The 14,085-nt window shown below is 37.8% G+C and overlaps 1 protein-coding gene across 8 annotated transcripts in view; it reads left to right on the forward strand.

The window, feature by feature from the left end:
* Positions 1-14,085, forward strand: part of ank2b (ankyrin 2b, neuronal) — a 70,300-nt gene that overhangs the window by 17,590 nt on the left and 38,625 nt on the right. For 4 of the 8 annotated variants that reach the window (XM_057329864.1, XM_057329858.1, XM_057329873.1 and 1 more), the window contains exons 7-22: positions 1,535-1,558; positions 3,429-3,527; positions 3,770-3,868; positions 6,138-6,236; positions 6,323-6,520; positions 6,616-6,714; positions 6,802-6,900; positions 8,168-8,266; positions 8,451-8,648; positions 9,320-9,418; positions 9,880-9,978; positions 10,986-11,183; positions 12,703-12,801; positions 12,892-12,990; positions 13,765-13,863; positions 13,953-14,051. In XM_057329864.1, coding sequence (XP_057185847.1) covers positions 1,535-1,558; positions 3,429-3,527; positions 3,770-3,868; positions 6,138-6,236; positions 6,323-6,520; positions 6,616-6,714; positions 6,802-6,900; positions 8,168-8,266; positions 8,451-8,648; positions 9,320-9,418; positions 9,880-9,978; positions 10,986-11,183; positions 12,703-12,801; positions 12,892-12,990; positions 13,765-13,863; positions 13,953-14,051 — 1,806 coding nt within the window. The remainder of the gene's footprint in view (positions 1-1,534; positions 1,559-3,428; positions 3,528-3,769; positions 3,869-6,137; positions 6,237-6,322; positions 6,521-6,615; positions 6,715-6,801; positions 6,901-8,167; positions 8,267-8,450; positions 8,649-9,319; positions 9,419-9,879; positions 9,979-10,985; positions 11,184-12,702; positions 12,802-12,891; positions 12,991-13,764; positions 13,864-13,952; positions 14,052-14,085) is intronic. The other 4 variants (XM_057329849.1, XM_057329823.1, XM_057329831.1 and 1 more) reach the window with 1 other exon arrangement.

A 14,085-nucleotide genomic window follows, 5' to 3' on the forward strand; every position in this document is an offset into this window, starting at 1 on the left:
CTGGTAATTTATGTTGTTAAGTAGTGTTATAGTTTCAGTGTAACTACATTAAAGCTGCAATCCGTAACTTTTTTGGGTAAATACGAACAAAATATTCGGTATTGAACAAGTTCATTAAAAAGTAAAACTTACTTTTCACCTTAAAGTCCCAGTGAAATAAAAAATGACAATTCTTATTTTTTCATGAAATATCGCAGCGTTTATAGTAAATAGCTTATCAATGTGGGTCATTTTCTTTTCAAAATTCAAGTACCCTCATAATCTTCAGTTAAAATCAGAAAATGCACTTCCGCCCTGAAATGACAATCCATCTCAAATGAAGTAAACTAGACGGCTTGGGCGGAGCATCCGTTAACTCCTCCCCTTCAACTGTCAGTCTGCTGCCAGTTTCATTTCAAAATGCTACAGCTGTTTTTATACATCCAATCAATTCGCAGTGAAAAACCTAAACCACGCCCACTAATTTTCTTTGAAATTCCTTTTCACTCGGAAATGTGTCAGAATACCGAAGTAAAAACGATCGCAACTTCCGGTTCACGGGGACTTTAACTCGAATCTGTAAGCTTACAGAAGTTAGAATTTGTAAAATGTCAAAGATCAGTTTGACTTTTGACACCTTTTGACTTCAACACATTAAGATACGTATGTATAGTAACTTGCAATTTTATGCATCAACCAGAGATGGCGACAGAGAGGCGAACATTACGCATTGCAGTTTTAATTTCTACATTTATTGTTTCTTGTTAGATTTCTTGTTAGAGAAGCTTACTTAACAATTGCATAAAATGAATGAATGAAACATGACTGTGTGTTTGTTGCATGTGTTGTGTTATTGTGAATAACAGAAAAGAGTGTGACGTCCGCGAGCGAAACGACTCTTTGCATGTCCTAACAGATGAAGCATCTTGTTGCACAGTTCTCTGACACACGTGTGGTACCCTGTGCCGATGTGTCACGCGTGTATCTGATCACATTCATGATGTTCTCTGTGTTTTTCATTAATGATGGTGTGTGTCTGTGTTTCTCTGCAGTCTAAGTGTGCCTGTGTCCTGTGTTTCCATCCAGACGCTATTCGGGTTTCACTCTTTTCTCTTTATACCCATGTCTCAATGTTTTCAGCTTTAGTCTGTTAATAATACCGGTCTTGATTCTGTAAGGGGTAAACGTACAGCGACCGCATGCACCTGCAAAATAAACGTGCACGTCACCTGTGTTTGAGTGAGAGTGTGTGTGCATGTCTGAGCGTGTTTGTGAGACTGAAATGCTTTTGATTTTCTTCACAATTGATTCGACAGTGAAATTGAAAGATTTATAGATAATAGATCATATACAAAGCAGTTTTATTTCTGTATGCTTTCAATCTGCTTGTGTTAGTAAATCATCTGTTTTATGCTTTTGGCATGACATAACTGTTTAAACCGCTTTGAGAAATGAAGACCTCCGGCTTCTCGGACTGAATCTGCATGCAGCCGCCGTCTATACGAATGTGTGTGAAATGTATAACAAGCACTTTCTCCCTGTTTTGCTGCGTCAGATGATGGTTAATAGGACCACTGAGGTAGAGACATTTATCCAGTTCCTCATTTTTGATTTCCTCCCGTTTGGCATGTAGAACTGAACTCACCCGCTCTCTCAGATGTCATTTTGAGATCTTTGCATGACTGGTGCTCCTCATCTCAGCATCATCCACAACCCTCTTGCATATGTCACATATGCATCTGTGTTTGTGACATGATTTTAACGTGTATTTTCTTTATAATTGTGTTTGCTGCTTTGAGTTATGATGATGATATTTCATTTGCATAAATGCCAATCATAGATGGATTGAAAACACACAAGGATTGCTTAAAGAAGGCTTTTGTTTTATTTCTAACACTGTCTTTGCTTTGCTAGATATACACTCTCGTTCAAAAGTTTGGGGTGACTTACTTAATATGAATTCCTTGTTAATATGCTTTCCAAGTTTTAGAATAATCGTAAACTCGTCAAATCTAAGGAATAACACAAATGTACCTTTGTTTATTTTAGATGTTCTTTAGAAACAAAAATATTCCTCAAAAACTGATACTATTGAAGGAATTGTGAACTTTTATTATTAGTTAATCAAAAACACGTTTTTATTAAAATGATGTTGTTTATATTTTTATCACCGCGTAATTCCAAACATTCAGACACATGCCTTCGGATGAAAAGGTTTGTAAGCTCATGAAGAACATTTCATTCAAGTGACCCTAAACTTTTGAGCACTGGTGTATTCAGATATCCGCTCACCCCCGGGGCGGAGAACAACACTTTAGCGGAACGGACGTTTATTTCACTCGTTTTGTTTTAAAGGTCAGACTGAGCCCAGCGGCATGACTTTACCTGTTAACAGCATCTGAGCGATTGCATTAAGCTAATAACGTAAAGCTTGCACTAAAATGTGTTGCCGTAGATCAATTATTCTTTATCAACATCCCTCCGTCCAGCAGAAATGTTGTCTGAACACTCATGACCACGTACATTGAGCTGTCGCATGATGTATTATAAATACGATAATATAATATAATACTTTTGATATAATCATCCAGTGTATTGATATTTAAGACGGACATGATGGTTGTTATGTTTTGGCTGGATGTATGAGTGATAAAATATTGAAAATATAGAGTTTAATGTACTGGCATAATGAAAATATCTTTGGGAGTTTGTTCAATGATATCTTTGAGGATAATGCACAGCACGCTGCATGGCATCCTTTGTTTTGATTTGCATCAGCTTTGAACATGTTTCACACAGTCTGTATGTTCTTCACAAAATTTTTGTAAATGATGTTTTCACATTAAATCGGACCCTGACTTTCAGAACGGGAAGGTAAGGCAAGAATTTCACGTATTCAAACTCCTCTACAATCTCTACCTTTAATCTCCCGACATTATGATATGATCTACACACACTGCACTTTTGTGTTTTTACGTTACGTTACGTTCGCTTTAAATGTTTTTATTTTTATTCTTTTTTCTCTTTTCTTCCCGTCCATTATATTAAAAACAATGTTAACTGAGATTCTCTTTGTCTTGCGCAATGTTTTATTTCCTAACTTCTTGTTTTATTTCCCCTTTATTTCAACTCTCTTTTCTTTCTCAGTTTTGGGTTCTTTTCAGTTTGCATGCTCGCGTTTTGGAATTTGACCTCTCTTACGGTTTATCTTTGTTTGCGTGTTTGTAAGTAGTCACGATACAAATCAAAGGATTGCGATCGTTTTCCTCTAGCTGAGGCGCTGATGTTCTCCATCAGTTCTACATTGGTGTGATGTTCGGTGTGTTTGTTGCATGCTGTTATGATGAGAATCCAGATCAGCATTTATTGGTAGCTTGGCTCTGAAGCATGTGTTCGCAGGTCTTGACCTCTCATGTGTTTGGTGTCTTGTTGTTTTGTCATTCTGGTAGAGTGGATTCACACCGCTGCACATCGCCGCTCACTACGGTAACGTCAACGTGGCCACACTGCTGCTCAACCGAGGGGCCGCGGTGGATTTTACAGCAAGGGTGCGTCTTTGTATTCCACAGTCATGTCAAATAAATTCAGCGTTGTACCAGCATTGAAGAAAGTGAAAAATGATGAAATGAAAACAAATGTGAGCATGTAAATACAATGGTGTATGGATATGGTCATCGTTCAGTTCTGTAGTTAACTCAATATATGTTGTCTCTGTCTGTTGTGACATTGCTGTCACATACATCACAGGTTTTGTTTATTTGTAATGATTATGGTTTTGATGTTTTTACAGAATGGTATCACTCCTCTTCATGTGGCGTCTAAGAGGGGAAACACTAATATGGTCCATTTGCTGTTGGACAGAGGAGCTCAGATTGATGCCAAAACAAGGGTCAGTTTTACTTTTACTTTTAATCTGTGAAACACGTTCGTGTAATCCAGTCAAATGAACGGCGGGTATATGAGAACCAGAATATTAGCTCAAAATGCACGAGAAATGCTAGAAAATGTATATATAAAATATGCAGTCGCAGAAAAAAAATAAGAGGATAAAAAAAGAAATTTCAAAATTATTTTCAGTTTTTCTGAATGTACTTTTTATAGGTATGTGTTTAGTGAAAATGATCATTTTTGTTTCATTCTACTACTAACAATTTTTCTCCCAAATAATATATATATTTGCATTTATTTGCAGAAAATAAAAACTAGAGAAACAGGTCAAAATAACAGAAAATATGATCAGGTGTATGTTTTTCCAGACCTCAAATACTGCAACGAAAGTTCATATTCACTTTTAAGCAACAGTCATACAGTATTTGAAGAATTTATTTCCAAAAAGAAATAACTCTAATAATATAAAATTGTTAAAATAATAAAATAATAAAATTGTTCAAAAATCATGTTTTTTATGATGTTTTATTTTTTTGCTACTTTCCTGTAGCTCAGTGGTTAGAGCACGGCACTAGCAACGTCAAGGTCATGAGTTCGATCCCAGGGATTGCACATACTCAGAAATAAAAGTGTAGTATAATACAATGTAAGTGACTTTGGATAATAGCGTCTGCTAAATGCGTATATGTAAATATATGTAAATGTAAGTTTGATTGATATTAATTGTAATGCACAATAAAAAAACATGATTTTTGAAAAATAAAAAATCTCTTTTTGGAAATAAACTCTTAATTTGTTCAAAAATAAAAAAATTCATGTGATAACCTGGATTTTTATGACAGTTTTCATGTGTCTTGTCATGCTGTCATTATGTCATTCAACCGACACTGGACTGAAATGACCACAATACATCTAGAAATTATGATTAAATGAACATTTGGAATGGTCTCTTAATTTTTTCTGCAGATTCATATTGTTGATGACATCTACGCAATATTTTAGGGGAAGTGTTGCCTCCTGCGTGCAAGTGACTACTAATGACTCATTGTAGGTGTGTGCGTGTGTTTTGTGTACAGTCTGACTGAAGTCATGAACGACTGTGTTCTCATTGAAATGTTGAGCCTGCAGTCTGGAGTCCAGCTGGTTGTGTCCTTTATCTTTGTTCTTCAGTTTCTCCCTCCTGCAGTCTCCTGATGTAACACATTCTCTCTCTCTCTCTCTCTCTCTCTCTTCAGCAGTGATGCACTGCACTGCAGAATCACACATGTATTGTGAGAGTAGATGGAGTAAATGTATAACAGTTACATGAAAAGTGAAAATCAAAGGCCTTTCAGGGTAAAGGTTTGTTCACACCGGGACTGTAATCGCGCACGCTTATCGCCAGCGTTCTTCGAGACGTTTTTCGACGTTCGTACCCAAGCTATTTTCACTGGCGATGAGCCGAGTGAACGTGAAAATTCACTCCCTGACATAGATGACACTTAATGAAAAACAGATTTACCCCGGTACACAAGGAGGCGCTGCGCAACTTTATGCTTCTGACACTCGCTTGTCAAACAGAAGAAGAATTCATCTTGCCTCCATGCATCTGAGCAGTGCGTTCCAAACGGGATATATCGCCAAACAAAACAAAACGTCACTCCAAATAAAAAGAAAATAACGTTGTTTTTATTGATCCTTTTGCCAAGTGAATTTTAAACGGACACATTAAGAGGTACAATTGCGTTTCCACATCAAGAGCTTTACTCTTCGAAGGGAGTAGGGCATAGGGATTATCACTTCGAAATAGAACGTAGGGTTCGTCTACTTTCTCGTTCGTCGTTGGTATGAATGTGTTCTCGGCAAGACTGTTTTGTGCTTGTGCGCAAGTGCCACCAAGTCGTGTTTTACTGTAACTTCAGCAGCTCCAGGCACGTGAACAAAAGCGCCAATCTCATTGGTCGGACAGTTTTTCATGCGGCGTGTCAAACATAAAAAAGGAGCCAGAGGCGTTTTTAAACAAAATTACGCTTTTACGGTGTCGTTGTGCACACTCACATTGGCGCCTTTTGTGTTAAACGCGGCGATTAGCGTGTGCGATTATTGTTCCGGTGTGAACAAGCCTTAACACTTCATATATAGTCTTTATAATAAGCTCTAGATAGGTGTGTGTGTAGGAGGTGTTACTCTATGTGATCCTATTTGTTTGCAGTTACTTAAGGCTGCAAAACGCTTGATAATGAAATTGCTCAAGTGACCTTTCATGTGTATGTGTTTTGTGTGTGTTGCAGGATGGTCTCACACCTCTACATTGTGCGGCGAGGAGTGGGCACGACACAGCAGTCGAGCTCTTACTGGAGAGAGGAGCCCCCATGCTGGCCAGAACGAAGGTACGAATGGTACACTCAAACTTCATAATATCATTGGCACAAGATCATTCTTAATGCTTAAGATCGTTCGTTTTTTTGTTTGTCAGAATGGTTTATCTCCGCTCCACATGGCAGCGCAGGGTGACCATGTGGAGTCTGTTAAACACCTGCTGCAGCACAATGCGCCTGTTGATGATGTCACACTGGACTATCTGACCGCCCTGCACGTGGCCGCCCACTGTGGTCACTACAGAGTCACCAAACTTCTGCTGGACAAGAGAGCCAATCCGAACGCTCGAGCCCTGGTACATCAACTCTTCTCATTCTGATCTCCTCGTCCTCTGCGTGATTTAGTGTTTGAGATCTCTCATCTCTCGTCTGTGCTGTTGGTTTCTTTCAGAACGGTTTCACGCCGTTACACATCGCCTGCAAGAAAAACAGAGTGAAAGTGATGGAGCTCCTGGTGAAATATGGCGCATTCATTCAAGCCATCACTGAGGTACGAGCACACACACAGATTTTAAGTAATAAACTGGCTGTTGATTTGATGAAGGATTTGACTGATTTTATTTTACTTTCTCTGTAGTCCGGTCTCACACCCATCCACGTGGCAGCGTTCATGGGTCATCTCAACATTGTTCTTCTGCTCCTGCAAAACGGAGCTTCACCTGATGTCAGCAATATAGTGAGTTAAAAGTGTCACACTGCTTGCTTATACTTATTTTAAATAAACTTTTAACTAAAATGGTACTTAAAAATGTTGTTTCTACGTCAAAAGAATTACATCAGGGGCGCAGCCAGCGCCCACTTTATGAAGAGGCCCACACAGTTATTACTAAAAGATTTATTTATTATTAAATTATCGTTATTTCATTGCGTTCAATATAATTACAAACATGACTGTGTCATCTCAAATCTTAAAATCATAAAGAAGTTCTAGTTTTGCTTGATGAATTTGGTTGAAATCTCTGTTAGGCAATTAGCGGTTATCTTGCCTGAGCCATTTCATGCGCCTGAGTTTGTGTTTTCACGCATAGAACTTTGCAAATTGTAGTAGAACATAATTCTGTTGTTAAAAACTTGATATAAAAACTGCCTTGTGTGATTTAAATTTGTGTTAATCTTTATTTAATTTGATTAACTAATTGATTTAACAAGCGCTATTTTTGCATTAACGAAAATATTTTTATTATTAACGTTTGATCATTTGCAACGTTTGACAATAAAACGTTCAATAAAATACTGATTAAATAAGTGCTATGTTTGTTTTTCAGAAAGTAATTATTGAAAACTTTATATAAAACTGTCTTATGTGCGATTTAAATTTTTTGGTAAACATTTTATTTGAGTGTTGATTATTAAATAAATGTGCTTAATTGATTAAATAATTTTTGATTGAGTCATTTTCGTTTTACCTGAAATATTTATGGTAACGTTTTACAATAAGGTGCTATTGTTAACAAATAGTTCATGCATTAGCTAACATGAACTAACAATGAACAATACTTTTATAGCATTTATTAATATTAATTCATGTTAATTTCAGCATTTACTGATACATCATTAAAATCAAACGTTGTCACTGTTAAAGGGATACTTCATCCTTAAATGAAAATTCTGTCATCATTTACTCACCTTCGAGTTGTTCCAAATCTGTATAAATTTCTTTGTTCTGATGAACACAGAGAAAGATATTTGGAAGAAATACAGATTTGGAACAACTCGAAGGTGAGTAAATGGACAGAATTTTCATTTTTGGGTGAAGTATCCCTTTAACATTAGTTAATGTACCATGAACTAACATGAATAACTGTATATGCATTATGAAGTTCATGCCAGTTCTTTATTTGGGACTTTTGGCCCCAGTGGGTAATGAGGTATCAGATCATGGGGAGAGCAAGAGAGCAAAGGCTTAAAACATCAAATGAACCCGTCTGGTTTTTTTGTCCCAGCGAGGAGAGACGGCTCTACACATGGCCGCACGGGCTGGACAGGTTGAGGTGGTTCGCTGTCTTCTGCGGAACGGAGCCATGGTGGATGCAAGAGCGAGGGTGAGACGCATGTCCGAAACTGCTCACTTGTTCACTGCATTACTATTTCCCTATATAGCAAATGACATGAGTTCACTATATAAGGAAAAAGTTAACAAAAATGAGCAGACACTAATGTTAATGCCATGCATCAGATCAGAGCTACAGTATTTGTTTACATGTAAACATGTCTTGCTGTCATAAGGAGGATCAGACTCCTCTTCATATCGCCTCTCGTCTGGGTAAAACTGAGATGGTTCAGCTCCTCCTCCAGCACATGGCTCACCCGGATGCTGCCACCTCCAATGGTTACACCCCTCTCCACATCGCCGCCCGCGAGGGACATCTGGACGTGGCTTCAGTGATGCTGGAGGCCGGAGCCGCACACTCTTTAGCTACCAAGGTACCGGGGACGCATCAAAATGGTTTTACAGTCCATAAAATGAGCGGCGTTAAGCCAAAATGACTTTGCTTTGTAGACCCTTTTTAGCATCCGTATTTTTTCAATTTTGGATTTTATAGGCTTAAAATTAATCATATAGTGATGCTCTAATTGTTACAATGTTTAATGCTTTTTTAAATACTAGTTTAAAGGTCCAGTGTGTGATTTTTTTTGGAGGATCTATTGACAGAAATGCAATAAAATATACATAACTATGTCTTCAGAGGAGTATAAAGACCTTACATAATGACGCCTTATGTTTTTATTATCTTACAATGAGCTTTTTCTATCTACATACACCGCGGGTCCCTTTGCATGGAATTCTCTGTTGTTTCTACAGTAGCCCTAAACGGACAAACTACTCTACAGAGCGTGTTTCATAAATAAATGATCTCCTTCGGCAAAGAAGCGAAAACGTGACATTTTAGTCCTATGTCAGCCACCGTAGTGCTTCGAAAGGGAAGGGTGAGCGGTGGAGTGAGCCGTTGGTTGCAATTCACAACCTCACCACTAAAGGCCGCTACAGTCTATGATGACTGGATTAGATTAGACTTTTATTTTGGTTTTATGCAACTTTTCTGTTTGTCAAGGATTTGTTTGTTCATTTGTGCTGTGTATTTGAACATATACAGAAAGGCTTCACACCTCTACATGTGGCATCAAAGTACGGCAGCCTAGATGTGGCCAAATTTCTTCTGCAGCGACGGGCTTCTCCGGACTCGGCTGGCAAGGTAAACATCAAGCCAAACAAAGATATTAGTGTGTCTGCAGGGTATTTTTGACAAATATTGCCTGTACATTATATTAATATTGGGTTTATAAGCATATTATATACCTGTAAATGTCATGTAAAAGCAACACATAGGGTCTAATTCATAGACTTGTGTTTAAAAGAAATACATTCAGGCTCTGTTGACAGCAACAGTACCGGTAAGCACAGCTTCACTTTCTAATAACAGACATTTTATCTTAAAAAATAAAAAACATTATTTTCTTTTGTTTTGTTTAATAAGGAACCGTGTTTTAAACGGTCCCGATGCTGTGTTCTAATATAGAGGATAATACTAAACTTACACAAGCTTAACACTTAGTCCCTGTTAACATGCTGTTTTATCACGTGTGGTGGAGTTTAATGCTTCTGTGATGCTAACATTTCCCCTGTAATCGTGCTGCTAACCCCTCGTCCCTGCAGAACGGTCTCACTCCTCTACATGTCGCTGCTCACTATGATAACCAGAAGGTGGCGCTCCTACTTTTGGACAAAGGGGCATCTCCTCATGCCACAGCCAAGGTGAGGTGACTTCATCCTGACAAACGCTGCCCAAAAAGATCGTACTCGAGTACAAAAATCACATTCTTATCAAGATACTGTACCTGAGAAATAACATACTTGAATAATCCCAAAATTAATGGATAAAAAATGATAAAAAGTAAGGGGTTTTGCTTAAAACGAGATACAATATCTGCCGATGGGGTAGAAAAGACAAGCTTGATTCAAAGCGATACCAACGTTATTATTTTTACCCTATTGGCTCATTTAAAAATACTGAGTAAGAAACTAATTTGGAGTGAATATTCAGATGTGTTCGTCAAAGGGTGCATGCTTCAGTTCTTCTGAGCTGGGCAGAATGACTTTAGATAAGTCATTTTATTTTTTTATTATGTGATTTTACTCATTTTCTTATCTTTCTTATTGTTTCTTATTATTTTTTGTCACTTTATTATCTATTTCATTTTATTTCATATATTTTTATTTCAGTATATTCCAAAGGCAACATTTCACATTTTCATTTGAAGTTTTGAAATAATAGTTTTTTTCTTAGATTATTATAAGCAGAAATGTGTCAATAGTTTTAGTTAACGATAATAACCCCGGATGAGGTATGAGCATAATAATTAACAGTGATTTAAAAATATAACGAAAATATACACACATGAAATACAACGTATTTTTTTTACCAATTTTTGAAATTATTATTTGAAAAATTCATATAGAAAACAATTTTTTTTGGTCTTTTCTTACAACACAGTTGTCTAAAAAAGCAATAAAACAAGCACTAGTGTCTTGGTTTCAGAAAAAAAGGCAAAATGTTATGATGCTTAAAACAAGAAAATGCTTTTTGCAGATGGAGAAAGAAAAATAATCTCAGTCAAAAGGATACTCAGAAAATCATTTTCTTTGTATTGTTTTACGGATGTTAGATTTTGAATTCACTTTGTAATTCTGCAAGCGTTCTGTTGATGCCTCGATTTAACTTCAGCAATGTAACATACGCGTGTGTGTTTGTCTTCGTGCAGAATGGAAACACTCCGCTCCACATCGCTGCTAAGAAGAATCAGATGGAAATAGCCACGACACTTCTGCAGTACGGAGCAGAGACCAACATTCAGACCAAACAGGGTGTGACTCCACTTCATCTGGTGTCTCAGGAGGGTCACAGCGAGATGGCTGCTCTTCTTCTACAGAGAGGAGCTCACGTCTACGCTCCCACAAAAGTAAATCACTGTCACACAGGAGAATCTAAGAATGCTGATCAATGAAAAATGTATTTCCTAGGATTAATCATGTTAATAAAAGAAGAAAAGACGACAGGCAGACAGACAGACTCGTTCACTGCTGCGGTTTGAGCTTGTGTCAGGTTTATCTATTCTATTAAAACCCCCAAAAAGTGTTTCAGTGAGTTCTGTTTGTTACAGATTTATACAGAGGTAAATAAAAGTGATGTCCGGAGGGGATGTTTGCAGAATTCGATTAAACCTTTAAAGCGGCCGTATCTCAGACGGTTTCTGCATATCTCCTGTTAATCTTGAGTAATTACAGAATAGTATCGCACCCTTCAAACATCCGTAGAGTCTTTAGTTTGATCACATTTATAAAAGACAGATACAGCTGTACGATTATTTTTGAAAACATACGACATGTGCGGGGGGGATGGGGGGCGCCATATGTCAGTTTCAAACGATCTCCAAATCCTGCGTTATATCCACCGTTTATATGACATCCATCACTGAAATGCCGTGAACAGACACACCTCAACTTCTCTCACTATCGCAAAAGTGTAACGAGCTGCAGCTGCAGGCTCACAGCGCAGCCAATCTTGATGGTAGGCGGGTCTTCCTATCGCTCGTCGGTTGACGCGTGGGCGGGCTATTTCTTTCGCCTTGCCGTGGCCGTGCTTGTCAAGGAGAACGGCCCAATATGGGACTAAGAAAAGTTGTTACGAAACGGATTTTCATGTTCGAAAAAAACTTTACGAAACCTATACGAACGCTGGGGGAGTGTATCGAGCACAGAAATACTTGTTTTTTGAAGCTGACCATGTCAAGCACGAGATGACAGCACGTTTAGCATTGTAACGAAGTGAGAAACAGCGTTAAATCTCCCCTTTAACATACGAGGATATAAAGGTATAAAGAGGTATAAAGATTCAAGATCTTTATTGTCAAACGTACCTAGGTACAATGAAATTCTTATTTTGTTTTATTTCGTAATTTTGTTTTTAAAAGGAATAAAACATTAAAATGCTATCAAGTTTACACTTCAAGCAACACAACATGCAAACAAATGCTGTTATAAATCTTCTATTTAGGTCTCTGATCATTTTTTTTTCTGCATCACTTTGTGTTAAAAATGGAATAACCATTTCTTAAATTGTAGACAAAGTTTTACAATGATAGACAAAACAATGATTGGATTATATGGTAATACACGGATTTCATGCATCCAGTTTAGAAGTCAGAAGAGTTTTGTTCCCATTATCATTAGTTTAAACTTGTGTGAATAAACTCAATTATACACGTTTTTGGATATTTCTACATGTCTTGTCAGATATTTGCGGACTCATTTCATACGATCTGTTTCAGTCCATCTGTTGTCTCCTTAAACTCCTGATTGATGTGGATGAGCGTTTTTACAGGATTTCTAACACACTAATACACAACGTGTATTTACCTCTACCTTACCTCTTTCAATCTGTCGTCTTGTTATTGGTGTCACACTGTTTGTGTGTTTCAGAGCGGTCTGACGTCCCTTCATCTCGCTGCCCAAGAAGACAAAGTTGGCATTGGTGAGATCTTAGTTAAAAACGGCGGCAGCATCGACCAGCAGACCAAAGTGAGAGATGTGCGATTGTGTCTCAAGACATAACAGTGACACAAAACTGTGAATAGTTTCAGTAATGCACGATGCTTTATGCTCTTTCAGTTGGGATACACACCTCTGATCGTGGCCTGTCATTATGGAAACGCCAAGATGGTTAATTTTCTATTGAAAAGTGGAGCCAGTGTCAACGCCAAAACAAAGGTATCTCATTCTAGCTACTTTTATATTTTTAATAAGTTAAAGGATTTACTATTTAAAATGAACTCTTATTGGGCCTCATTCATGAGACATTCATAAATATAGGAGTAAATTCCGAGTAATTTGCGCGTAAAAAGGGCCCTAACCCGAAAACTTCGTAAATGTCAGATTTGATAGTAAAATGTGTGTATGTTAATGAATTCCGATCATTCGTAAACAGGGCGCGCATGCACGCTCATTCTGTCCACTAAAGCGTTTCGCGCCAGCTGAAATACTACCCGGTGATCTTCTAAAAACGACCAGCTGGTGGCGCTTGAGAGCGCTTTTGGAAGACACGTTGGTTGCTGTGATTTGGAATATCCAAAGTTACAGTTACGTGTTACTAGTATCTTATTTTGAAAAATATTTCTGAATATAAAAATGCATTAATCGAGTATTAATTTGAACTTGACCATTGTTGTGTTGTACATGTATGATGATTGGTCAATGTAGTGTTTGTCCCGCCTCTCCTCCACTGTGATTGGACGGTTGTGTTAAAAAGACAGTGACGAGCTCTGCAACGTTTTTCCCAAAGTTAAAGAGTAAATATTTTGTGATTTTTAAGGTCCTACTTTGGTTTACGGAGTGTCCAACAACAAGTTTACGTACATACATGGTGTAAAAACATTATAATTTTATAATAATAGGCAGTTATTATTACCTTACTTCTTGACTGACTCTCAAATGATTTGTTCGGCGATTCATTGTGTACTATAAAATCTCTTTGTTTTTTCCCAGAATGGTTACACACCTCTACATCAGGCTGCACAACAAGGCAACACACACATCATTAATGTTTTACTGCAGTGTGGAGCCAAACCCAACGCCATCACTGTTGTGAGTAAACATACAAACACACACGCATGCACGCACAGATGAGGTATTAATCTTTCCAATTGTGTTTTGATGTTGTGCGTTTAATGAAGAATGGAAACACGGCTCTGGCCATCGCACGCCGCCTCGGCTACATTTCTGTGGTCGACACGCTGAGGGTCGTAACGGAGGAAATCATCACGACCACGACGGCAAGTTTCTTAAAAAAAAATGCATTCACAGAAA

This window comes from Triplophysa rosa, linkage group LG1, assembly GCF_024868665.1.
Source record: "Triplophysa rosa linkage group LG1, Trosa_1v2, whole genome shotgun sequence".
Lineage (NCBI taxonomy): Eukaryota > Metazoa > Chordata > Actinopteri > Cypriniformes > Nemacheilidae > Triplophysa > Triplophysa rosa.